The sequence below is a fragment of the Scyliorhinus canicula genome, chromosome 1 (assembly GCF_902713615.1).
Source record: "Scyliorhinus canicula chromosome 1, sScyCan1.1, whole genome shotgun sequence".
Classification (NCBI taxonomy): Eukaryota; Metazoa; Chordata; class Chondrichthyes; order Carcharhiniformes; family Scyliorhinidae; genus Scyliorhinus; species Scyliorhinus canicula.
In genome coordinates, this window is record NC_052146.1 from 199,307,240 (window position 1) to 199,332,582 (window position 25,343).

A 25,343-nucleotide genomic window follows, 5' to 3' on the forward strand; every position below is an offset into this window, starting at 1 on the left:
TTTAGAATCCCAAATGCCAGTTGATAACCTGAATGGCCGATGGCATTAGTGCTGTTCTTCAAACCTTCACCTTCTTATTTATCTAGTCACTTCCCCTTCTCCCAGTCGCTTGGAGAGGGAGTGGGGCGGGCTACTGGGGGACGAGGTTGCGATTTTGACCTCTGCTGATCTCTTACATGTGTGTTCTCTACAGGCGAAAGGAGGGGAGACACGTCCCTAAACCATAAAGTGCAGTCTCCAGGAGAACTGACAGCTTTTTTTTTGTGACCTGTGGGACGGCGGATTTTTTTTTTTATTATTTCAACTGTGCGAAAGATGAGCACATTAACGATATGTGCCCCCGCCCACCCAGTGCCGACATACGGCGCGCAGATTGCACCATCCTGGCGATATGTTATTATCATTTAAACGACTGGAGCCCGCCTCAAAAAGGTGCATTCAGCCTCCCGTAGGAGAGAAATCTTTTACAGTCGGAATATTTTGAAAGCTGGCGAGGATGTTCTGTAAGTGTCGGAAAAGTGAAACATTCGATGCTAACTTATTGCACCTTAGCTGTTATTCCTGACGCTGTGCAGGGAAATACAGGATTCGCCATTGATGGAGAAAAATGGGAAATTGAGTTGTTAGTTAAACCAACCGCTCCCCTTCTGTGTAAATGTACCATGGGGTATTTTTTTGCCTGTGACAGGCAGTTAAAATAGTTATCAGAAACGGTGTTTAAATACCGACCGTGTTGTGAAGAATAATGCATTATTTACACTGATATTATAAGTACAGCTATATTCAGTTCAATCTCCTCATCCTGTAGCCTCCAAAAAACGATGATTATAATACCGCTTTTCTTTGATGCAAGATAGTGACAGTGACTAACATGGGGGTTCTATTATCTCTATTTGCTAATTGGTCCTCTCTTTAAATCGTTGTCGTTAATTTTGGATCATTACAGATCCCTAGTTGGTCATTTTCATACGATACAAATTGTATACGCCGCTTGCCAGGCTCTGACTGCCAAATAAGTCAGAAACTGGGCGAATGGGGCTGTTCTGGGGTCACAGGTGGCATTTCCAGCAACTTAGTGTAAATGTTCTGCCCTGTACCTGAATAAAACGCATTTATTCACACTAGTGTTCATCGGCAGCATGATTTTGGGGTAGGAAACAATGTTTAGTGTACATTTCTCAATACAATAATAATAGACGCCACGGTGGCTTGGAAAATATATAAAGTTTTTTTAATTGTAGCTAATCGGCTTCTTCAATTTTTGACCCCATAAAATGGACTCCTTTTTAAAACCCAGCATTATTCTGCTAGCTTCCCTCACTCTCCAACCACCACCATTAGCTGAACTAAAATGGAAGAGCACATTGATTGCGCCTGATATGGAATTTCATTTTGTGCAATTAAGCAGCATTTATTCTTCATTTAAGAGCCGCAGATTGAAACGTGGAGCCTCTCGGCTGCTTTTAAACTTCATTTAATGATTAACAATCGGTAACTTTTCAGCTTACTGACTAAAGGTGGGATGGAGTGGCGTGGACCCCAGAGGAAGTAGTGCTGTGATTTGGAAGGGTGAGGGAATTGGGGATGATAGGTGGCGGGGTGGGGGGAGGGGAGAGGGAGTTTTGACCATTTCCCGCGTACTTTATAATTGCTGACATTAGCTGGCAAAATCAATCTGAATTAAAGTCTGGAAGGTGGGGTTGGGGGTGGGTGGGGGGAGGGGGGGGGGGAGAGCTGAATACTGCAATTTCTAGTAAGCAAAGTGTTCAGAACTCTCTGACTTTGAGGGGCTGCCCAAAGAGGCGGAAAGTCTGCGGGAGCTGTATTAATAAATCCTGCGTCGGGGCCAGCCAATGGGAAGAGGAGGGAGCCACCGACAGACTAATGAGAATTTAGCATCGTGACCATCAAGGTTGACGTGGAGAGACGCGTAAAATTCATCTGGACGAGCTGCAGCCTCCAGGATATACAAATCTGCCCTAATGGGATGAAGATCACCTTGTGCTTTCCTCGCAGTCTCGTCTGAATATTATTTCTGCCTCCCCCCCCCCCCCCAACCCACCCAAACCCAAACTTCTCCCGTTTCCCGTGTGTGGGTCGCAGAAGGGATTCTCCGCACCCTGTGTGTGTGTGTGCGGAGCCGGGATCTGCTCCTTCCCGTCCCGGTCACAGCCTTGTATCGAGAAAGAACATTTCCAGCCATTGCAAAAGGGGGAGGTTTGTTCGAAAGAGAGATTGCTGAAAAGTTGAGGCTTCGCTGGGCAATGGGTAAGTATCGAACCCCTCTCCCCACCCCACACCCCGCTTTATTTTGTTGACTGCTTCAGTAAGCTGATAGCAGAGATCTCTCACACCGCCCGCAATAACGCGAGGGATCAGAGCAGAATGCAGACCTCTCCACTCGGCGACCTAAAGATGATAGACTGTACAGGGGAAACTTTCAAAATCAGAGTGAAGTTGGGAGCGGGGGGGGGGGGGGGGGGGTCAATTCTTAAGGGCGCCAGGGCGCGATTCTGCTTGTTTTTAAAGATGAGATTTATGCGGGGAAGCAGCCCGAATTACAGACAGATTAAAAACGTGTCGCTCATTCAGGAAGATTGCAAAGGCAAAAGATTGGGGTTTCTTTTTGTTACAATGAGTCCGCCCCAATTGGAATGGTTTAAGCCGGCGAGAAGGCGATGGGAGGGAGATTGATAACAATGGCATTACCCCTTTGCAAAATGCAGGAGTTGATATTTGTGAAGTCCGTGTGTGTGTGTGTTTGTGTTGGACAACCCGCGATTATTTCCATTAACTTCCCAAGCTTGTGAGAAATGTTGTGTTTTGACAGCTGCTTCATCATCTCGCTCTTTAATTCGCATCTTATTTTGGTTTTGAGGGTTGATTCTTACTGTTGCCTCTTTCCACCCCCCCCCCCCCCCCCCCCCCCCCCCCCAAACACACACACTTGCAGATCAGACTTACGGAGAGGTTAACCAACTCGGAGGCGTATTCGTTAACGGGAGGCCCCTTCCCAACGCCATCAGGTTGAGGATAGTGGAGTTGGCACAACTGGGGATTCGACCCTGCGACATCAGCCGGCAGCTCCGGGTGTCCCACGGCTGCGTGAGTAAAATCCTGGCCCGTTACAACGAGACGGGCTCCATCTTACCGGGGGCGATCGGAGGCAGCAAGCCCAGGGTCACCACCCCCACCGTGGTGAAGTACATCAGAGAGTACAAGCAGGGCGACCCCGGCATCTTCGCCTGGGAGATTCGGGACAGGCTCCTGGCGGACGCCGTCTGTGACAAGTACAACGTGCCTTCGGTGAGCTCCATCAGCCGGATCCTGCGGAACAAGATCGGCAACCTGTCGCACTCGGGTCACTACGAGGCCAGCAAGCAGCTCCCCTCGCAGCCCACGATGCCCTACAACCCCATCTACCAGTACTCCTACCCCAACCACATGTCCTCGGCCACCGGCAAAATGGGCAGCGTCACCGGCGTCCCGGTGCCAGGCGTTACGGGGCACATGGGCATCCACCGGACCTGGCCCTCCGCTCACTCAGTCAGCAATATCCTGGGCCTCAGGAGCATCGTGGAACAGGCAGGTCAGTGGGCAAGCAAAAAAAACGACAGCTCCATTTTTAAAACCCATCTTGTCCTTTTGAAAACGCGCGCCACTTTAAGTATCACAAATTAAGCGTATAAAAGAAAAAACATGATGGGGATCACAATTTGTTTTGAGCTTTAAATTAAAACGTGCCGATTGTCACAAAACGTCTATCCTTAACCCATCAATACATTCCTAATAATTCAGTTCATGATGTGTATTGTGTCACACACCAAAAAATACAGATGTGTAACAAATTGAGTATTGCATTGCAATATACAAGTTATTTGCCATCTGGTCGATGTAATACCAATTAACCATGCCGTTTATGGAGGACAGGGCAGAGGCAGCAGCATCTGCTAGACTCAATATCTAAAGCTGTGACTGCGGCCAGCACTCAGTACATGTACCTCCCTCGGCCTCTTTATTCACCTTCTCAAGAAGTGTGTTCACAGCACAAATCGGCACACTTTCCCCTGGATAATACTTGTCCCACGAACAATAAAGTCCAAAAGTTTTCCCTCTGCCTTTTAGTGCACAGTACACGAGGCGGCCTCACGGCCTAGCCTTCTACACACTGTACCCGAGCCCGTGCCTGCTTCAATTCACTTCCTTGTCGGCAAGTCGCTGGCAAAAAAAACTTTTGCTAACTTCAAACTTGTCCAAATCTCCTGACTTTTTATTTATATTTTATTTTGGAGGGGGGGGGGGGGGGGAGGCGGCTGAGACACTGGCAACGAAAGCTTTGCATTGAAACACACACAATCCAGAGAGCAATGGTGTTGCTAGATTGTGGATCTCGGGGGCGACAATGTTGCAGTGCTGGACGTGATTCTGTGCCAGCACTCACGGAGCTTGAGCTCACCCTGTGTTCGATATTTGTTCGTACTCACCAGAGGGTGATTTATAAAGTCAGAGTTATTTCTATCAGGCCTTTGGATTTGGAGCGCTTTAACCATGCGAAGCAATCAGAAACGAAAATCATAGAGACAGGATTCGGCTTAAAGAATTATTTTCCCGCATATAATAAAAGAAAGATGGCCTGTGTATTGTTAGTCAAGAACCTAATACGAGATGAAAATCGTTCACATTAAGTTAGAGAGAAATCCAATATGGAGAGTTGGAGCAAGGAGAGCAGTTTTCCATTTCTATTAAAAGAGGCAGGCGACATGAACGTGCAACTGAAAGGTTTGTGTGACATGTTTACACTGAATATCCTCATGGTGCTCACACGGCAATGGTTTTGTTTTAAACACACATTCTAGCTGCTTATGGTGGCTCCGAGGTTTCAGCTTATCAAACCAAAATGGAAGATTGGAGCAATGTCAATCGGGCAGCCTTCTCCTCAGCTCAAAGTGTCAACGGGATTGAGAAACAGGCGATCGATCCGGATCTGAAATACCCCCAGGTACTGACCTAATCCCACCCCGGCCCCTCTGGTACATGTTTTCATCTCTTGAATGATGTCTTCCTCCTCTCCCGGTGTCTCTCGCTGCAATACGTAGTAGCTCTAAAAGTAAAGCAAAAAACAAACAAAAAAATGCTATTGTTGTCTTTCAGCCTCCTTCCGCGCTGCCTGCTGCGAGCAGCTTTGTTCCCGCCTGTGCTGTTGGCCCTTATCCCTCCTCGAACCAGGTACCGGGCTATGGAGTGTACAGCGGGCCCGGAGCCGGCTACGTGACTGGCCACCCCTGGCAGTCCCAGAGCAGCAGCCTCTCCCATTCCGGGCCAGGAATTGGCATGCACGGCGGAGACATCCACGCACCAATGCCCTTCAAACACCTCGCAGCGAGAGAAGGTAAATGGCTTTGCTCGTTATTAGTGGTGGCCACGGCCCATTTATTTCCCCACAACACTGGATCAGTGCAGTGGAAAGGAAAAAAAACAAAGGCTGTGTTTTCATGACTTTTAGATTGAAACAGAAGTAGCTGATTGTTAAAAAAAACCACACACACTTAAATTGTTATTGCGGCAGATCATTCTGCAGGTAAGAATTGTTTCATTGAGCTTCATCAAAAGTGATATGGGATTATTTCTGGTCATCAGTGCGAAATATTCGCCGCGAGGTTAAGGGCAACGGAATAAGGGCTCATTGTGAAAGCGGTGGTAATTGACAATAAATAGAATTTGCCCATCTTCAATGCCTGAATGGATTTCGAATTACTTTTCCCCCCATATACGAAGCAAGTTACTCCCTTTGTGAAGTTACTGGTGTCCTCTTTTTTTTAGTCAAGCGGCCGTGTTCTCGGTGATAGCGGTTTTGCCGCTTGCATTTTGCCCTCATTCACAGCTGGGGAGGAGAAATGTCGTTCTTGCTCTTCGAACAGTTACAATCTAAAGGCAATTCTATATTTTTTTTCCCCCAAAAAAAGCTGCTGTTTGTTTCATTCCAGAGGCACAACAATCTTTGCATACGGTGCGCAGAAGCAGCCTATAAGGAGCTGTGTCACTGTGGGTTGATGTTGGATGGTCACCTAGTAAGTCAGCTGAAAATGACAAGGTGTGCATTACTGATTCATAATAAGTTCTCATATTGATTTGTATCAGTTTGTAAATCAGACGTTGCTCTGTTAATGAAAGGCCAGACGGTGGGGAGACATATGACTGAATAGAATTGTAATTCAAACTTCTGTACTCTAAATTCTATGATTCAATGAAATAAATAAATATTAACCTTTCTGATACATCCGTTCAAATTGAATAATAGTGCCTGGATTTTCTTTAGCTGCGGACGAAAGGCAAATATTAAGAGTAAAGTCAAGTCGCTAATTATGGTCCTAAGTAATCCCAGGCGCCAAGAATCAAGACTGAGGGGCTAGGCAGTATTTCAGCCAGGACACCGCCGTGTATGACAGAATCATTGGCTCTCGTCTTGATTTTAAAAATAGTTGCTTTGGGAAAAAAGGGTCTAAATTGTCGCTTGTGTTAACAAGAATACAAGAATAGAAAATGGTCATCCGGAGCAGCTCTAGTAATTAAGCTATTCCTCCCTGTGCTATCCCACTGTGTCTGGAAAGCCCCTTCCCCCAGTGTACGGCCGTCTCTGGGTACAGTTTATTCTAAATATTTACACCCTTTCCCGTCCAAGTTACCCCAGGTTTTCTAAATGTATTTTCACCGGCTTGTACTGTGACACCTACCATGCTGCCATATTCAAAATGATACGCCCAGGCTTAATCTTTTTACCTAATTTAATACTTCACGCACTTAAATCTATTTCCCAACAATCGAAGAGACTGGAAACATTCACTCTGTTTTCTCTCTCCACAGATGCTGACATACCTGCTGAGATTTTCCACCATTTCCTCTTTATTGTGTCAGATTCCTGCACCCGCAGCGATCTGCTCACCCCCACTCGCCAGAATCGATTGTATTTTTTGTTTGCACCCACCCGGCGCATCGCCACAGGCTTAAAATCCAACGAATACATACTGTTAAGCAATCGAACAGTTTCTGTTCATGTTCTGGATATTTCACATTTGCAGTGATAGTGAGCACGCGAGGCAAGCCTGTTCACCGCTGACCTGAACACCCACTTGAATTATTTGAAATCAATTTGCTTCATTAATTCAGCAACATTAAAAAAAACGCTACTTAGAGTCCCTGGCTTTACCTCAGGCTCTGATATGAAGAAGATCCTGCGCAGTATTTATCTATAGCACAATCTGATGATTGCCTGCATTGGAGAGTTTGCAACCTTTGGGTTGCCATGCTAATTGCTAATAGATGTGATGGAGGCTGATGTGAATTCACGCGGGCCAAATCAATCGGAAAGTTAACACACAAAGAAGACACTAGATATTTTATGGTATCTAGGCCACTATTTTTGTTTTCTCAACCAATATTAGTTGTGAGGGCAACTGCAGGTGATTTAAGTGCACTCACTCTGTCGATTTCCTCCGATACCACAATCCAGTTAACTCCAACTAACAACAGAGATTCCGGCGCTTGCACTCAGTCTCGTTGCTGCTGCCCTTTATTTTAACGAGGAAGCGAGTTCAGCAGTCAGTACAATACAATAATATTATATATAATAAAAAACAGAAAGTGCTGGATAAACTCAGCAGGTCTGTGGAGAGAGAAACAGAGTTAACGTTTCAAGTCCATGTGACCTTTCTACAGGACTGATATTGCAGTGATCCTTTTTATTTATTTACGTGATGTGGGCATCTCTGATTAGGCCAGCATTTGTTGCCCATTCCTAATTGCCACTCAGAAAGTGGTGGTGAGCTGCCTTCTTGGACCAATGCTGTCCCTGAGGAGTAGGTACACTCACTGTGCTGCTAGAGAGTGATTTGGATTAGCGACAATGTAGGAGCAGCGATATATTTCCTAGTCAGTGTGGTGGGTGGTAAGGAGGGAAACTTCCAGATGATGGAACTTCCAGCTGCAAAACAAGAGTGATTTTAACGGTAGGGTAAAGTAAAAGTTTAGTGGAGATGCATCATGTAATTTCGATTTGAAGTGATACTATTTGAATGACGTTGCTATTGTTTGCATTTAGAGGCAAGGCGATGTAGCTTTAAGCTGCTGGTACAATGCATAAGATTAAACAATATACTCTACAAATGCTTATGTACACTGCTGGGTACAGATTTCCCTTAATTTCACATGACAGCCACTCTTAGGCACAAAGCCCTCACCAAAGGTGTGTACATCTAAGTATATGTAAACTGGCATAAAACCGGTGTGCAATAATATCAAAACTAGCGTTGCATCCTCGGCTGACAATGTTTTCTCCTGAAACTGCACGTGAGGTCTGAGGGAGATCAATCATTGATATTTTTCGCAGTGGCAGTTCTACATTTGCACCCGACATGGAAACAGTGCTGTTAACAAAAGGACCCCTCCATTTAGTTGCCAGTCTCATTGAAATACTGGACACCCTATCCCGTAACTCGGAAGAATGCAGTCAGTCCCTTGAGGGCGGGAGTCGCTTTCAATGCTAACAGTTCCGCCCCGATCATTAGGAGGGTTCCGGGTTTTGTGACGAGACCCCAGTGCAGAAACACGAACTGAGTGTGATGTGCCACGAGGTCCTGGGACACGCAGAGACACTCAGTGCGGGGCAGCGCCTAACCCGCCCCCCTCCCCGGGGCTTGGTCGCTTTCAGCGCTCTAAACCCGTGTTGTCTCTGTGCAAGAAAGCAAATGCAGTCCACGCAGTGAATGAGGAAGTGTCCGGCCTCCATTGTCAGCAGGCAACCTAACCCAAGCGGGAGGAGGGCAAGAATTCATCATTGCATATTTCACACGGCCACCACCTTATATACATTTATGCAATTGACACAAAAAAAACACCCCGGATTTATTTTGCCATGAAAGGTGCGGACTGAACTCTTCGCCTGCTTGATGAGGTTTAATGGCAGTGTACTTCCGTCCGGCATCTCTCCTCATGCATATGACCTAATTGTTAGAGCGCACAGAAGGAGGCCAGTCGGCCCATCGTGTCTGCACTGGCTCTCCCAACGAGCATTTCACCGAGTGCCTTTCTCCTGCTTTCCCCCCAGCAACGAGGTACATGTTATTTTTAAATAATGAACCAGCTCCCTCCTGAAGGTTTGAAGTGAACCTCAGCCGCCATACTGGCGGACAGTGCCTTGCAAGCCCTAACCATTCTCTGTGTGAAACATGGTTTTGTCTCTCTCTCTCTCATATCGCGTCTGGTTCTTTTGCCAAATTACCTGGAATCATTAATAATGACACCGTGTCAATTCTGAACGGAATCACCGCCTCCCGCTGGGAGATGTCAATCTCCCCCAGATCCAGCTCCCACTGCAGTATTGGTCCATATCAGTGTTCGAGCCCCAGTCTAAATCTATGACATTCAATTCGCTATCACCCTTTTCATATCTCCATATTCCGGTGAGCAACTTTGCAAGTCAATTACATTCTGCCGCTTCAATGAGCTTGACGAGACGAAGAGATTTTCGATAACGCCTTCCTTTCGCGCAAGGGTAACGCGCGATTTTGCCTTTTTTGTCTCTGCTCTGCGCTGTGTATTTTGGTCAGTTGAGAGGAAAGAGAAAAGGGGAACTGTGAAAACACACAGAACAGATTGATCAGTACCTAGATGGACAGGGTTAACACTTGGGTAGAGACACTGAGCATCCTGATGAAAGATTTCACACTGAATGTGAATAGGTGCAGTTTGTTTCACTCGATGCCAACTCGGCGATTGTGCATGGCAGGCAGAACCTGTGATTTTAGTATCAGAAATGCACGGCATTTTGCAGCTGTCACACGTGGAGTTGGGACGATAAAAATATATTCCTAACGGAATGGCGATTTATCGATACATGGGTCTGATATTAGTGCAAACCTCTTGATTGGATTTGGTCTGCTGCAGTTACTGTCTAATTCTCAATTCAGACCCATTGATGTTCTAACCAATCGAATAGAGAATCCAGCTTTTGCAATGCGTTCATTTGAACATCTTTTGGAATATATGTATCTTTGCAGCATATTCGTTTGATAGCAGATAGTGACTGAACGAGAAATATGTCAGGAGCGAATCTTGGAAAGAATTGTTCAAACGGAATCCTCATGAGCTCTCTTGTCATCCTCTCCTTTGCTTGCTGCTGCACTCCGGACGTGCAACGTGGAGATATCTGCCCGTCCTAACTAAATGCTGCAATAAAAGCGCGATTTGAGTTCACAACTCGCCCGGCTGTTTTCTCAAGACCTTTCTTTCTAAATTCTCTCTCGCCCTGCTTTTGTGTTTCAGTGGCCGACAGGAAACCCGGCAGCCCGGCGAACAAACCCTCCGAATCTCACAGCAACCCGCACGGCCTCTCAATCCCGGCCTCCAGTACGTAAAACAATTTTAAAAAAGAAATAACAAAAGACACCCCCATCGATAACGGGACATTGTCGCCAAAAACCAAAGGCTCCAGCGAACCTTCATCGAATGAAGGAGAGACAGAGAGACTTGAAGGAACTGGAACAACAACGATAAACAAAAACATGGGCTGCTGTTTTGCGTTTGGGTTGAAAGGACAACAGTGAAACAATAGCCTTTCTTTTAAAAAAATGACTTGTTGGGGGGGGGGGGGGGGGGAGGGGGAGAACAGAAATGAATGTAAACAAAGTGGTTTACATCTCCTGCACCCAAGGTCTGGTATTTCTTCAATTCAATGTTGGTGGCGGGGGGAGCCAATATGCTTCGATTTCGTGTACTTGTGAAATGTTGGAAAATCATGTTTGTGTGTCGCTGACAGGAATATAAGCCATAATATAACACAACCCCACTCCCTTTCCCCATCTTCTGTTCATTAACGCAGGCTTGGCCCACAGGCAAGAGGATGCCCTTGGTAACTCTGCAGATAAGGCCTCTTTAGTCCTGTGTAATGTAATTGTATATAGCTTCATCAACCCAGATACCTGGCTAACACATTTAATTAAAAAAGGGTTCCCGCCGCAGACGATGTGAACAAATTGTGTGAACATTTTGATGTATATCCGAGACTGTAAATGTAAGAATATTTTGCCCTCGCGGTCTATTTTATATTTTTATATTTTGAATTTAAAATATGCATTAATGTTGCAATAAAACAACGATAAACCAGACGCCCTAGAAGTGCCTCCTTGAGTGAATCACACTCCCCGCATGGCTTCCACTGCTGTCGGGCTAAACCTTTGCAACATCAGATCTGGATGGGAGATCTCAGTCTGATTATTGAATCGCCAACCCAAGCACCTTCACTAATTCGTGCTTTATGCGAGGCAAGTTCCCCTCATTCAGTAACTTCCCGCTCTAACATCTCGATTCGCCCTTCTATCATTCGAGTTAAAATGATTTCCCATTACCGGCGGCAGCAGCAACAATGCGGAAACGCAATCAATTAATTTCCATTCATAAATTCAACATGTCTTCAAATTATTTACTTCCACCCAGAAATATATCACATTTAAAGTTCACCTCTCTGGAAAGATCATTTCTGACCACCGAATCCAGATTTATTTTGACTACAAGTTGGACTATTACAAATGTAAAGGGCTGGGGCGGCAAGGTGGCGCGGTGTCACATATAATGTTATTTCGTTACATATACTAAATACGTCTCATGTCGGTGTTGTTTTAGATTTCTGGTGGTCTGGGGAGGCGGGCAATGTTTTCCCGCAGAGCAATTTTCAGAGGCTCTGCTCGGAATGATTACAACTCAGTTCGAGTCCGCAACTCAATTTTTAAAGTGGGAATTAATATGGGCTCCTGCCTGGGCTACTTTGCACACCAGACTCCTACACATAAAGCACTCGAGAAAAGCGATGCCATCAGGTATAATTTGTGTCCGGCAGTGTCGCCGTGTTTGTACTCTTTAACTATTTTACAAACTTCAAATTCTCAACCAAAACAAACATGCAATGGCCAGACGGTTGATTTGAAAGAGCGAATCCAGCTTTATAGAACTGCTTTCGGGACATCTTTATTTTTCCAATGTCTACGTCTCAAATACCTTCCCCCAAAAGTATGACCCGATTATCGTTGGTATTTGCCCTCGAACATGTTGCGATATTGCTCCGGATACAACATTGTGATTGATTTCAAATATCTGGACGGTCAATTGTAATGTACCAGTAATTGGCAGCTCATTGGAAGCTGTGACTACATAAACAAGTAGCGGGGGGGGGGGGGGGGGGACACGGACTCCCGTAACGAAATATTATATATTTTATTTGAAAATATTGTCAGAATCCGTAAATTTCCACTAATATTTAGCGTCTGTCCGCAGTGATTTACTCGGCAGGGGTTCCACACAGTAACATGGTAACTCCGTGTGCATGTAGAGTCGGAGTCGCCTTAATGCTGTCGCCCAGTCTGTGTCTCATCTTGTTCAGTATGAAACATTTGCCAATAACCCTTTATTAATAACTAATCCAAACTACAGTTACATTGTTTTGTGGACACTGCCGTTTTCCTATTTCAAATGCAGATCACTGTAATTGTTGATACAAGCACCCGTTCATCGCCAAGGACAAACTGTTTCATATGAGTGACAGACCCAGATCATTCCTGCGCCGCTGCTGAACATAACGCCGCCTCAGAGTAACGCTGATGATGTGGAGATGCCGGCGTTGGACTGGGGTGAGCACAGTAAGAAGTCTTACAACACCAGGTTGAAGTCCAACAGGTTTGTTTCAAACACGAGCTTTCGGAGCACGGCTCCTTCTTCAGGATTCACCTGAAGAAGGAGCCGTGCTCCGAAAGCTCGTGTTTGAAACAAACCTGTTGGACTTCAACCTGGTGTTGTAAGACTTCTTACTGTGCTCAGAGTAACGCCGCACTGATCAAGACTTGTAAAAGATTTCAGTGCAGGCTTCCCACTTAAATGGCCATGCACTAATCACCCAAACTTCTCATTCGTATTGACGACACTGATGGGAGAGACGGGGATGATCTGCAGATCGCAAATGAACATTGCCCAATGGGGAAGTGGAGCAACCCCGTGGATCGTTCCTTGGACAGTCGGGTTCGAGATTGCGGCTTCTTGGGATGAAGTGCCAGCAAAACACATAGGTTTTTTTGGCATTCAATAGGAGGCGCCATTGTGGCACAGCTCCAGAGATCCAGGCTCAATTCCGACCTTGGGTGACTGTGTGGAGCTTGCGCAGTCTCCCCATGTCTGTGTGGGTTTCCTCCGGGTGCTCCGGGTTCCTTCCACAGTCCAAAGATGTGCTGGTTAGGTGGATTGGTCATGATCAATTGTCCCCTATTGTCCAAAATGTGCAAATTAGCTGGGTTTATGGAGAAAAGGTGGGGGACGTGGCCCTTGGTGGGGCCCTCTTTCAGAGGGTAGGTACAGGCTTGATGGGTCGAGTGGCCTCCTGCTGCACTGTATGGATTTCGATATCATTCAGGACAAGGCGCCTCTAAAGTGAAACTATACATACCCGCTGAAGCCGTTTAACTGAGGGACACTTTCAAATATGTCCCATTTGGCAAAATACCAATTATGATAATAATAATCACTTATTGTCACAAGTAGGCTTCAATGAAGTTACTGTGAAAAGCTCCTTGTTACCATATTCCGGCGCCCATTTGGGGAGGCTGGTACGGGAATTGAACCTGAACCAAGGCATTATTCTGCATTACAAGCCAGCTGTTTAGCTCACTGGGCTAAGCCAGCCCCTGGTGCTACCTTTTGAAAAAATAATCAAATGCAATGACAACCTTGCTTTTCCTGGAATTATTAACCTTCATTAAAAGAGGTCTGTGAGATGGAAGGAGATGATGCAGGATGGCAGGGCACACTTCGCCATTTCTGGGCGAACTTACAACTTCATGTACGGTTCAGAGTCCTGGATGAAATAGACTTGAGTGTCAGGCTTTTGTTTTTATTAGTGTAGGCGAGCTGAAAGCTTAAAGCAGGTTGCAATTGGTATTCTCACTGACAGAAAAAAACATTTGGAAAGGTAAGAAGATACTCAGCTACAAAAAGAGATTTAGCTATACCATGGAATAATATTTGGGCAGTTCTGTCTAAATTTAGTTGCAGAATGTTTTATTCATGTGAATAATCCTTAATGTTTGATTCTCATCGTTGTTTTCAAATCCCTCCATATTTCTGTAGTCTCCTTCTGACTCAACTCTCTGGGATCTTGGCACTCCCCTAATTCTGGCTTCTTGAGCATCCTTGATTTCAATTGGTCAACTACTTGCGTGCAACGCTTTTAGTTGCCTCAGCCTTAACCTCAAGAATGCTATCCCTAAACCACTCGACTGCATTTTTCTCCTTTCAAATACCCCCAAAAACCTATCTTTTTGATCAAGCTTTTCACCATTTTCCAACCAAGGTCACCTGCTCCTGTGAAGCATCTCAGGACGTTTTATTATCTAAAAGGTGCCATATAAATATAAGTTGTTGTTTTTTTGTGAAAGATTTATATGGTCTCACTGGAGTGTGCTCAAATGCCTACAACAAGTTTGTTAACTAGGTAAAGGTTACTGTTTTTACCTATCTAGCATTAAACATTTCCTGAAAATGCAAATTCCACTATAGTCAGAAACAAAATTGTAAGGATAATGCCATGCATATGGAGGCAAAAACAAACTGGCTACACTAATGAGAGCATTATAAGTTATTTTAAGTATGTGCCAAATATCAAATATTAACTTCATTATTTTCTGCTGAAACCTCTTGACTATTTTCCAATTACTGGCATGTTGAAACATTTGTGCATCATATACTAGGGCAGTAAAGCAGGAATGAAATCAGTTCACATTGGAGGATGTTATGAGACTTTCCTTTCTGCTTGGTTGAAATGTCTGGTTAATCTTAATTCATTTCCAATAGACATGAGCCACAACACACCATTTCTCACATATAGGGTTTGGAGCACATTGCTGGGACATATATTTTTATTTGCATCTAACCTGCCCCACATCTGACCTGGAAGCTCTTGGCTGTGATATAGGATGTACGGAGTATCCATTCCCAAGAAGAAAAAGCCCTTATCTGGAGGACAAAATTCCTCAAAAATATAATTGAAAAAATGTAACAATAATGAAAAAAATTAATGTGGATACCACTAAATATTGAAATGAATGCATGTGACGATTGAAAGATATTAGGAAAGTTGGATTATAAATGTAGTGGGCAATTTAAGGGTTAAAAGCCTGGGGTTAGAATGTGTTTCTTTAAAAATAATTCTGTTTGCAGAACCTGGATGGTTTTGGCAGCCAGCAAGTGAAACTGACACAGGAATGTGTGTATCAGTCTGGGCTAATGTACAGGGATTGACCGGGGAGGTCGCTGGGAGTGACTGCTTTTGCAGCTTGCAGAAATAATGGGCGGGATTCTCTGTCCCGTCAGCCCCTTTTTCCGATGCGGCTCCCCCTCGCTGTCAGCAGGATTATCCATTCCCGCAATGTGCCAATGGGGTTTCCAATTGTGGCCTTCCCATGCCGTCGGGAAACCCACGGCTCTGTGTGCATTTACGACAAAGTGGAGGATCCTGCCGATAGAGAATCCCCCTGAATGTGTTTTCCAACGTGGGGAGGTTTAAAAAAAAAATCATGTATGGGATGTGGGCATCGCTGGTTAGGCCAGCATTTATTGCCCATCCCTAGGTGCCCTTCAGAAGGTGGTGGTGAGCTGCCTTCTTGAAACGCTGCAGTTCTTAAGGTGTAGGTACACCCATTGTGCTGTTAGGGAGGGATATCCAGGATTTTGTCCCAGCGACAGTGAAGGAATGGCAATATATTTCCAAGTCAGGGTGGTGAGTGACTTGGAGGGGAACCTCCAGGTGGTGGGGTCCCCAGATATCTGCTGCTCTTGTCCTTCTAGATCAGGGGTGGGCAAACTTTTCCGTGCAAGGGCCACATTCAGAAATTCACAATTCACAAAGGGCCGCATAGTATATTAAGTAAAATAATTACTTCACCCGGTTATGATTCTGGGCGCCTCATATAGAACATAGAACAGTACAGCACAGAACAGGCCCTTCGGCCCTCGACGTTGTGCCGAGCAATGATCACCCTACTCAATCAACGTATCCACCCTATACCAGTAAGTAACCCAACAGCCCCCCCCCCATTAACCTTAAAAAAAAATGTTTTAAAAAAAAATTTTTAAAAAAAAATTTTTTTTTTTTTTTTTTTTTAATGACTTGGTGGGCCGCAGAAATACCTTTGGCGGGCCGCATGCGGCCCGCGGGCCGTAGTTTGCCCACCCCTGTTCTAGATGGTAATGGTCATGAGTTTGGAAGGTGTTCTCAAAGGGGAGTTACTGCAGTGCATCTTGTACATCACAAAGCTACAGGTTGAGACAATAGGAAGAAAATTTGAGGAGTGCCAATAGGGAGGCTGAGGTTCGGTTTTCAGGAACCATATTTGATCAGATGGTTAGTAAAGAACAAGAGCAAGTGATGGAAGAAGCAATATCTTTATTTGAAAAAAGTTGGTTGAATTACCACAGAAAGATTCAGAGATAAGTTCAGTTACATCAAAAAGCATTTACAGAAATTGAATCTGAGCGTATACCAGAGTGTTGTTACATTAGAAATAATGTATTAATGAGAAAATGGAGGCCTTTACATATTCAAGCAGATGAGAAATGGGCAGAAGTTTATCAAGTGGTATTACTGGTGGGCTATAGAAAGAAAGTTATGCGGGTAGTGTACAAGGTTTCCATAGGAGGTCATTTAGGAGTAAGGAAAACTGCAAAAGGATGTAAATTTTGCCATACATGTCACAAATATCAGGTAATAGGGAAACATCAGGCAGTAATCAAGGCAGCACCTTTAATAACCATTCCAGCATTTGAGGAACGTTTTACTATGGTCCTAATTGATTGCATGGGACCCCTGCCTAAAACGAGTGTCTGTTGACCATAATGGATGTGTCCACTAGATTTCCGGGGGCAATTCCATTGAGAGACATTACACCTAAGATGGTTGCTGAGGTGTTAACCAAATTTATTACCAGATATGGACAGCAAAAATAAATTCAATCAGATCAGGGATCCTATTTTATGTCAAAAATACTCAACAAAGTTATGGATAGCTTAGCAAGTTAAGGAATAAAGCAATTTAGGAATAAAGCAATTTAATTCAATGGTGTGCGATCTGGAACCACAAGGGGCATCGGAAAGATGGCATAAAAAAGAGAAGGATGTATTGTAGGATGTGTTGTAGGTGAACCATGAAAAGCAAGATTAAGTGGGCCTTATCAAATTGAAAGGAAATTGAGTGAGATTAATTATTTGATAAGAATAGAACATAGAACAGTACAGCACAGAACAGGCCCTTCGGCCCTCAATGTTGTGCCGAACAATGATCACTGTACTCAAACCCACGTATCCACCCTATACCCGTAACCCAACAACCCCCCCCCCCCCCCCCCCCCCTAACCTTTACTTTTTAGGACACTACGGGCAATTTAGCATGGCCAATCCACCTAACCCGCACATCTTTGGACTGTGGGAGGAAACCGGAGCACCCGGAGGAAACCCACGCACACACGGGGAGGACATGCAGACTCCACACAGACAGTGACCCAGCCGGGAATCGAACCTGGGACCCTGGAGCTGTGAAGCATTTATGCTAACCACCATGCTACCGTGTTGCCCTCAAATGCCAGACAGAAGGAAAACTCACAAAGTGTGTCATGTTAATATGCTCAAAAGGTATTTTGATAGAGAAGGAAAGAAGGAGCTTGTGTTAGTCATTGTAGTTCAGGGAGAAGATATGAATATAGACAATTTTGAACTTGCCATACCTCAAATTAAATTGAATAATGAGGCAGTATAAAAAATTGGGATAAATTATTGAGTTACCTTCCGGAGAAAAGTCAAATGACCTAAAAGCGTTATTATAGTCTGAGAGAGCTGTATGTGGGAATAAATTGGGAAGTACTAAAGTAACTGTGCATGGTTAGCACTGCTGCCTCATGGCACCGAGGACCCGTTCGATCTTGGCGCCGGGTCATTGCACATTCTCCCCATTTCTATGTGGGTCTCACCTCCACAACCCAAAAATGTTCAGGGTAGGTAGATTGACCACCCTAAATTGCCCCTTAATTGAAAAAAAAAAGAGAATTGGGTACTCTACAGTTGCAAAAAAACCCTAAAGTAACTATACATGATGTAGATACAGGAAATGCTATTCCCATTAAACAACATCCATATAGGCTCAATACATTAAAGTTAGCACAGGTACAAACAGAGATGGCTAATTTATGTACAGACAAAATGAAACTCCTTGACAGAGGTAATGAAGAGTTGAAGTATAGGGAGCAGCATGCATTGGAGCCTCATCAAGCAGAAGGTATGAGTGATGGTTACACAGAAGAGAAAGTTAGCTCGGAAAGGCAAATTCGGGTGAAAACTGAAATCCCCCATAAAATTGCACAGTCACATCCAGCATACCAGTAGTCATCTGAATGAGCTAGAAGAGGAGTGATAACAACTTCAACAAGCGAGGGAATTAATCACAAGACAACAGGTTGCAATGAAAGAAAATGCAGGATCCGTGGAGTTCCAAGAGCAGTCAAATTCCTCTCATGGTAGTGACACAGAAGATCAGGATACTACGGTCTGGTCAGGAGGGGACAGATGAATGACTGGAGATGCCTCACCAATTCACAGAGAGCATCTTTAATAGTGGAATACCGGATCCGGTGGTTGAAGAGCTGGTACAAATGTAGCAGCATAGGCAGCAAACATTCAGCATGCAATGACTATTGTCTTGCATTGTTCAAATGCACCAGCTGTTACCAATTATTTTTGGTTATCCTCAACAGACCCCAAAGCCAGTAGAATACTATACCATTGATAAATGTGAAGAACTGGTGATGAGTGCTGCAGCATCGATCGACATTCAGTCTTACTGTCAAGTATATCTGTAATATTAGAAATGCTTGATGTTAAAAAGGTTTTAGGAAAATAAAGCCATCTGTTTACATTGCTGGTTCATTGTTTTTAAGAGGGGACGGTATGAGGAAAGTTGGATTATAAATGCAGTGGGCAATTCAAGGGTTCAAAACTCAGGGTTAGAATTTATTTGCTTGAAAATAATTCTGTTTGCAGAGCCCGGGCAGTTTTAGGAGTCAGCAAGTGAAATATTTAGAGGAATATGTTTATCAGCCTGGGCTAATGCACTGTTGATTGACTAGGGAGGTTCCTGGGGAGTTAATGTATGTTTGCAGTCTGCAGAGATAAAGGGCAGGATTATCCAGCTTCATCCATCTGGTGACCGGACAATCCTGCCTGAGGTCAATGGACCTCTCCATTGTCCATGGCTCACCCGTGGTGTTATTGTGGCGGGAGGAAGAACTCAGCCCAATGTGTTTTCTAGCTTGGGGAGATGAGGCCATTTCTAGGTGGAGCTCAGAAATACAGAGATGCAGTGGCTTGGGAGGAGCTTTGAGAGAGAGAGGAGCTGAGTTCTGATCTGCCTAATTCTGAATCCACAATTCTTTCCAAGTAGAATGGTTAAAAAAAGAGTAATAATATTTTAAAGCTGAGCTGCCTTGTCTGAAGACAAGGACGAGGCTGAAGCAACCTGGTTGAAGCAGCTATTTGAAGACATTTGGCCAGAGTCTGAAGGGGTTCCAAAAGGAGCCAAATCTGTTTTATAAAGCAAGTTTTACTCTATGACCTGTTAATTTTCAGATCGATTAAGAGCTGTATGTTTCTTTTCTTGTTGTTGAATGGGAAACTATATCGTTTAACTCAGGGACAATTGTAAGTTGTTCTTTTTGGGTGTGAAGTTAAAAGCTTAATATTGTATTTTTAACAAAGTTTTGTTTCAGAAATACCAAAGCCCTATTTTTTTCATGCAATCACTCTTGGAGCAAATCATTCTTTCTGCACAGTCTTACAATAAACAAAAATATTGGGGTTTGGTTCAGTATCCTAGCCACTGTTGGGATCTGGGATCATAATGCATATACAATTATCCATGAAAATCAATCTTTCCTCATAGTTGTTCAGGACTGTATATGTGTCTTTAGATATGTTAGTAATAAAGTGCATAATGCTTAAAAGCCCGTAAATCTAAAGTTTCATTCTTAATCTCTGCTATTTTACATACTGGTCTCTTGCACATATAATGTACACTTAACTCGTGAAAAGTAACGCCGCAATTTATAATTTGTCGCATCTAATCATATTTCACATTATTTCTTTAAATAAAGGACCTTTGTTGTTTTGCCGTACTAAGGTATGCTCTGATGATTATTTTCTATTTCAGCCTTAGGACCATATTTTATAGCGTCTTATGTTTCTGATTATTGAAATAGGCATCCAATATCATTAACATGTTGGTGGGAATGAGAGAATGGAATGTTACCCTGAGACCACATGTTGAGTTGTTCTATCATACATAGTCCTTGTGTCTGCCAATGCATTGTAACTGCAAGGACTGGCTGTTCAAATCATTATAAATGTTTCAGGGCTCATTTTCAAATGTTATCATTGATACTTTTGTTACTTTACCATTAACCAAAATGTATTCAAAATCAAAAACATTTGTTAATCTATTTGAATCATTTCTGAAACAGCAGAAGTACACACTATCACCTAATTGCTGAAATCATGTGAAGGATTTACTATTGAGTAATGGAATTCAATTGGTCTGCTGCATTGGAAAATGCAGCTAATGTCACATTTACTTTGCTATCTGTGAGGGTGAATGTGAGTTGAACAATTTACAATAACTGTAACCAGTGTTTAATACTGTTTAAAACGTGGGAATGAGTGAAGGATTATGCATTTGGAATTATTACAAATGTGAGATTTATAAGATTGCTCTATTCAAGATTGTCTCTTTAATTTAGGGTAAAATGGTGGGATGAAGGGCTCATGTGACCTATTCTGAATGTGGACCAAGGAGCTTGGGTGGCTTTGTTCTTAAATATTAAAGGGGGAACCCAGGTCATCTTACTGGAAAGAAGGTGTAAGATGTTTACACCTATAAACAATGACTAGAGTAGCTGTGTTGATTGTGGCTAAACTGTTAGTTTCCAAATCTCAGGAAGGTGTTCGGACTGGTATATTTTAATCTGTCTATTTGATTCTGAGATAGAATGGAGTTGGACCAGGAGGGTGGGGGGGGGGGGGGGGGGGGGGGGGGCGTTTAAACAGCATTTATGCTTGGATAGAAGACCCATGTGAATCAAACTGGTTGCAGGTATTTCTAAATATCTCTAAACCTCACAGAAATGTTCATGTTGTAGGAATCTAAGAGCAAGATAGTGAGGGTGAGAGTGAAAGTAGAGCGATTGCTTGAGCAAGTTCACCACTCAGAATGTGGATAGGAGCTTGTGCTTGAACTGAAAAGATCCAAGTGATATCCATTTAAGCAAAGCTGGAAGATTCAGCCAGGTTTGGTTAGAGGAAGGGATTTCCAGGGTCACTCACTGAGAAGGTCATTTTGGGGATTAGAAGTTATATAGCTGGAAAAGGAAAAGAAGAACTAAGAATGTCTTTGGTTTGGTTCCTGGAGAATATAATATCTTCTTTAGGGACACAATAAACTATACCTGGAGAGGGAGATTTTCAGTCATTTTAAATGTTAAATGGGGGATCTTTTCTGTAGTTTAGAATATAAGTTGCCGACTGAAATAGTGTCGAGTGGCATTGCTTTTAGTTTGCGTGGTACAGTAAAAGTCTTAAAATTTGAAATCTTGTCCGTGTGATCCTTTCAGCCCTTCACTGAAGTTCAAATTCATTTTACCAGTTATGGGTCTCTATGGGGATTGTAACAAAATGAAAGGCCAAGTTGTGCTTTCCTCTAACCTAGTCTTTGTGAATGGAAGCAAACCAACAGAAATTAAATTCTTGTCAACATAATGCGAACAAGTTACATCAATTTTTTTTGCCAACATTTTTATGAATTTGCCACACTTCTTCCAATTGCTTTCAGATTTACCATTTCTCCCAATTCTTTACTTATTAAAAAAAATCATGATTCCTCCACTGTCGGCACACAGTCCAGTATAGCATAACAAGATGCAATGAGGATCACCCTTTTATATTGCCTTAACTAATTACTGTCCGAGAAGAAATATCTCCCCATATTAAAACATTTCAGTGCTCAGCCAGTCATTTAAAAACCAATCACTCACGGGATGTGGGTGTCGCTGCTGGGCCAGTATTTGTTGCCCAACCCTAACTATCCTTGAACTGAGTGGCTTTCTCGGCCATTTCAGAGGGTGGTTCAGAGTCAATCACAATATTGTGTCCTACTTCCCGTGACATCATTAATTCATTTCCTCCTCATCTTCTGCCACGCTGTAGATGGATTAATATTGACAAATATATCAATTACAATGAAGCAAAGAAAGATACATAGAAAGATACATGCATGTACACATAGATAGAACACCAGCTTCCAAGAAAATGTAACTGAATATAACTGTAATTTTACAGTTCTGTAATTATCATCAAAAACAAGTAACATCAAGTTGCCACATTAATAAAAATAAACTTATAACATTCACGTTATAGGGTAAATCATACAATTTAAAATTTGGGAAGTAAATATTCGACAGTTCCATTAGATAAACACATGTTTGATATTCGATGAATAAAGGATGAGGACTATCTCTGATATTCAGGTAAAGGCAATTTAAAACCACATAAAGTGAATAGTGCAGAGTTATACTGCTTGCTGACATTGCAGTCCAGACAGGGGTTCAGCAGTTGAGCAGTTAAAAGACACGCACAGAGCTTTCTCTGTTTAGAAGCCTGAAACTGCTGGCGACATTTTAAAAGTTTGGAATGAGTTCACTTATCACTGACAAACACATTTCCAATAAAACACTTGAAGGCAGTTGAGTTTTGGAACTTTTTAAACTTGGCTTCCACTTTGGAATACAGTTATGTTAAATCAGTGGAACACCCAATAGAGTCACACTTCTTGCCTTTGCAGAGGCCGGAATTATCCGGTCATTGAGATTCACCTTTCCTGCTGGCAGTGCATCCCCGCCAGAGGGTTTCATGGCGGCTTGGGAAAGTTTCAATGGGAAATCCCATTGACAAGTGGTAGGAAGATAGAATCACGTCACCAGCGAATGGTGCGCTGCTGAGAAACACGCGGCTGGGGAATTGGTGAATCCCGCCAATATGGTGATGTAAAGTTGGACAGATTGAAGCAGAAACAAATATGTAGTTTAGAAGTTGGAGAGGTGATCTGACTTTTGAAAGCTCTGAAGCCAGGAGGTGTAAGATTATAGTAATCTGATATTAGATTTTGCATTGGACATCAATCACACATAGGGTGGTGAAAAGCCATGTGTGGGATTCTCTGTCCCGCTGCACCAGAGGTTTTGTGCGGCGCACCCCCACCGGCAGCAGGATTCTCCATCCCTCCAGCTGGCCAATGGGATTTCTCATTGTGGGCAGCCCCATGCCTTCGGGAAATCCCCGGGCGTGGGTGCACTGCCAGACAAACGGAGAATCACGACAGCAGAGAATCCAGCCCCATATTTTAAGAGTTCAGGAGATTCACACTTCAAACATATTTTTGCATCCATTTGATATCAGGAGAAAACACACTCTTCAAACCATGGTTTCCTAATATTTAAAAGTTTTAGAACAAAATTCAGAATAGCGCTCTTAAATCAGTGGGTGGAGCAACAGGTGCATAAAGCTATAATACAGGTGTTCCAAAGGACTGTGGAGTGACTGGTCTGAGAGCAATATCTGTACTGTAACAACACCCATAATAAGATGGGGGCTCACAAGATGCACAACCAGTTTGGCATCCATACACACCTGAAACCACTTACCTTAACACAAAACCAGAAGTTTGTGAAACACAACTGCATTGTTGCCACCCATCAGTGCTTTGACACCAAAGCAGACCCATGGGCGAGGGGAAACCTGCCTCCAGCAGTCAAGGGGTCAAGTTAGGGTCCACCTGAAACACTAGGAAAATATTGAACCTTACTTTGCAACTCAAATTCTAAAATAAAACAAAATAACAGGCAATTTTCCCTCTGGATTTTGAATGAAATTTGCAATAACGCACTGTTATACCATTTTGAGCCCGATAATAAACACGCCTTATTATGCACCAGTGAACTGTCCATTCCTGACACATTTTCTTATATGTTGGCTTTTGCAATTTGAGGGAGAACATGTGAAGATTGCGCACATTACATATGCAGAGTTGTTGAGTTGATCAGCTTTATACCACAAAACCCATGGCTTGTAGAGCCCCTGCTCACATCCAGGTTAAAGTGAAGAAAATATAATTAAAGTTAGAACCTTAATGGTTCACCAGAGGCACAGCCTTTTCTGTATAGAAATGAAAACATTCCCAACATTGAATATTTGCTATAAGACTGTATATGAGTCAGTACTGAGTTTCTTAAAAATAGATTTTTTTAAACAAGCTGTTCTTAGTGGTTAATGCAGTAAGTATGCATTCAAAAATACTTTTCGATGAAATTCACAAAATGAATTAAACACCTCAGTGAATTAAGCCTGTAAAAGTGACGTGGTCTAATCCTCCCAGTTTTATAGACTGAACTGGAACTTTGTCAATGAAACAAAAAGACCTGCATTTATGTAGCACTACTCCCAATCATATCTCAAAGCGCTTTACAGCCAATTAAGTACTGTTTTGAAGTGCAGTCACTGTTACAATGTAGGAAACACTGCAGCCAATTTGCAAATAGCAAGTTCCCACAAACAGCAATGATGGATTCTCTGGTTTTTCGGCAGTGTTCCAGTCACAGATGACAGGATTCTTTACTCCCGCTGCTTGTCAATGGGATTTCCCATTGAAGCCACCCCACGCCGTTGGGAAACCCGCGGGCAGGGGTGAACTGCAGGTGGGAACAGAGAATCCTAACAGCCAGAGAATTCTGGCCCAGATCTGATATTTGAAATCATTCCCCCACACTCCCCCACACACAGAAGAAACATTTCTCCTTTGAAGGCTTTGATCTGCACTGAGTGGCTTTCCTTAAATAAGGGGACCAAAACTGCTCACAGTACTCCAAATGTGGCCTTACCAGTACCTTGTCCAGTTGCAGCAAGACAGTTATTCTTATACTCCAACCACCTTGAAATCAGGGCCAACATTCCATTAGTCTTCCTGATTACCTGCTGCACCGAGTCGTTGGTTTTCTGTGTTTTGTGCACAAGTGCCCCCCCCCCCCCAAGTCTCTTTGTGTTGCAGTTTTCTGCAGTTTTTCTCCATTTAAATAACACTGTCCTGTTGTTCTCCCTTCCAAAAGTAACAATTTCACTTTTCCCCACATTATACTCCATTTTCCAACATTTTGTCCACTTACTTTTTT

The 25,343-nt window shown here is 43.4% G+C and overlaps 1 protein-coding gene across 7 annotated transcripts in view; it reads left to right on the forward strand.

Moving 5' to 3' along the window:
• Positions 1-285: 285 nt before the first annotated feature.
• pax1a (paired box 1a) overlaps positions 286-25,343 on the forward strand; it is a 28,044-nt gene continuing 2,986 nt past the window's right edge. For 2 of the 7 annotated variants that reach the window (XM_038806068.1, XM_038806064.1), the window contains exons 1-4: positions 286-503; positions 2,954-3,589; positions 4,857-4,999; positions 5,152-5,389. In XM_038806068.1, the coding sequence (XP_038661996.1) occupies positions 497-503; positions 2,954-3,589; positions 4,857-4,999; positions 5,152-5,389 (1,024 nt within the window). In that variant the 5' untranslated portion in view covers positions 286-496. Of the gene's footprint in view, positions 504-2,067; positions 2,269-2,953; positions 3,590-4,856; positions 5,000-5,151; positions 5,390-5,984; positions 6,092-10,317; positions 11,160-25,343 lie in introns of those variants that run through there. The other 5 variants (XR_005461699.1, XR_005461701.1, XR_005461700.1 and 2 more) reach the window with 5 other exon arrangements.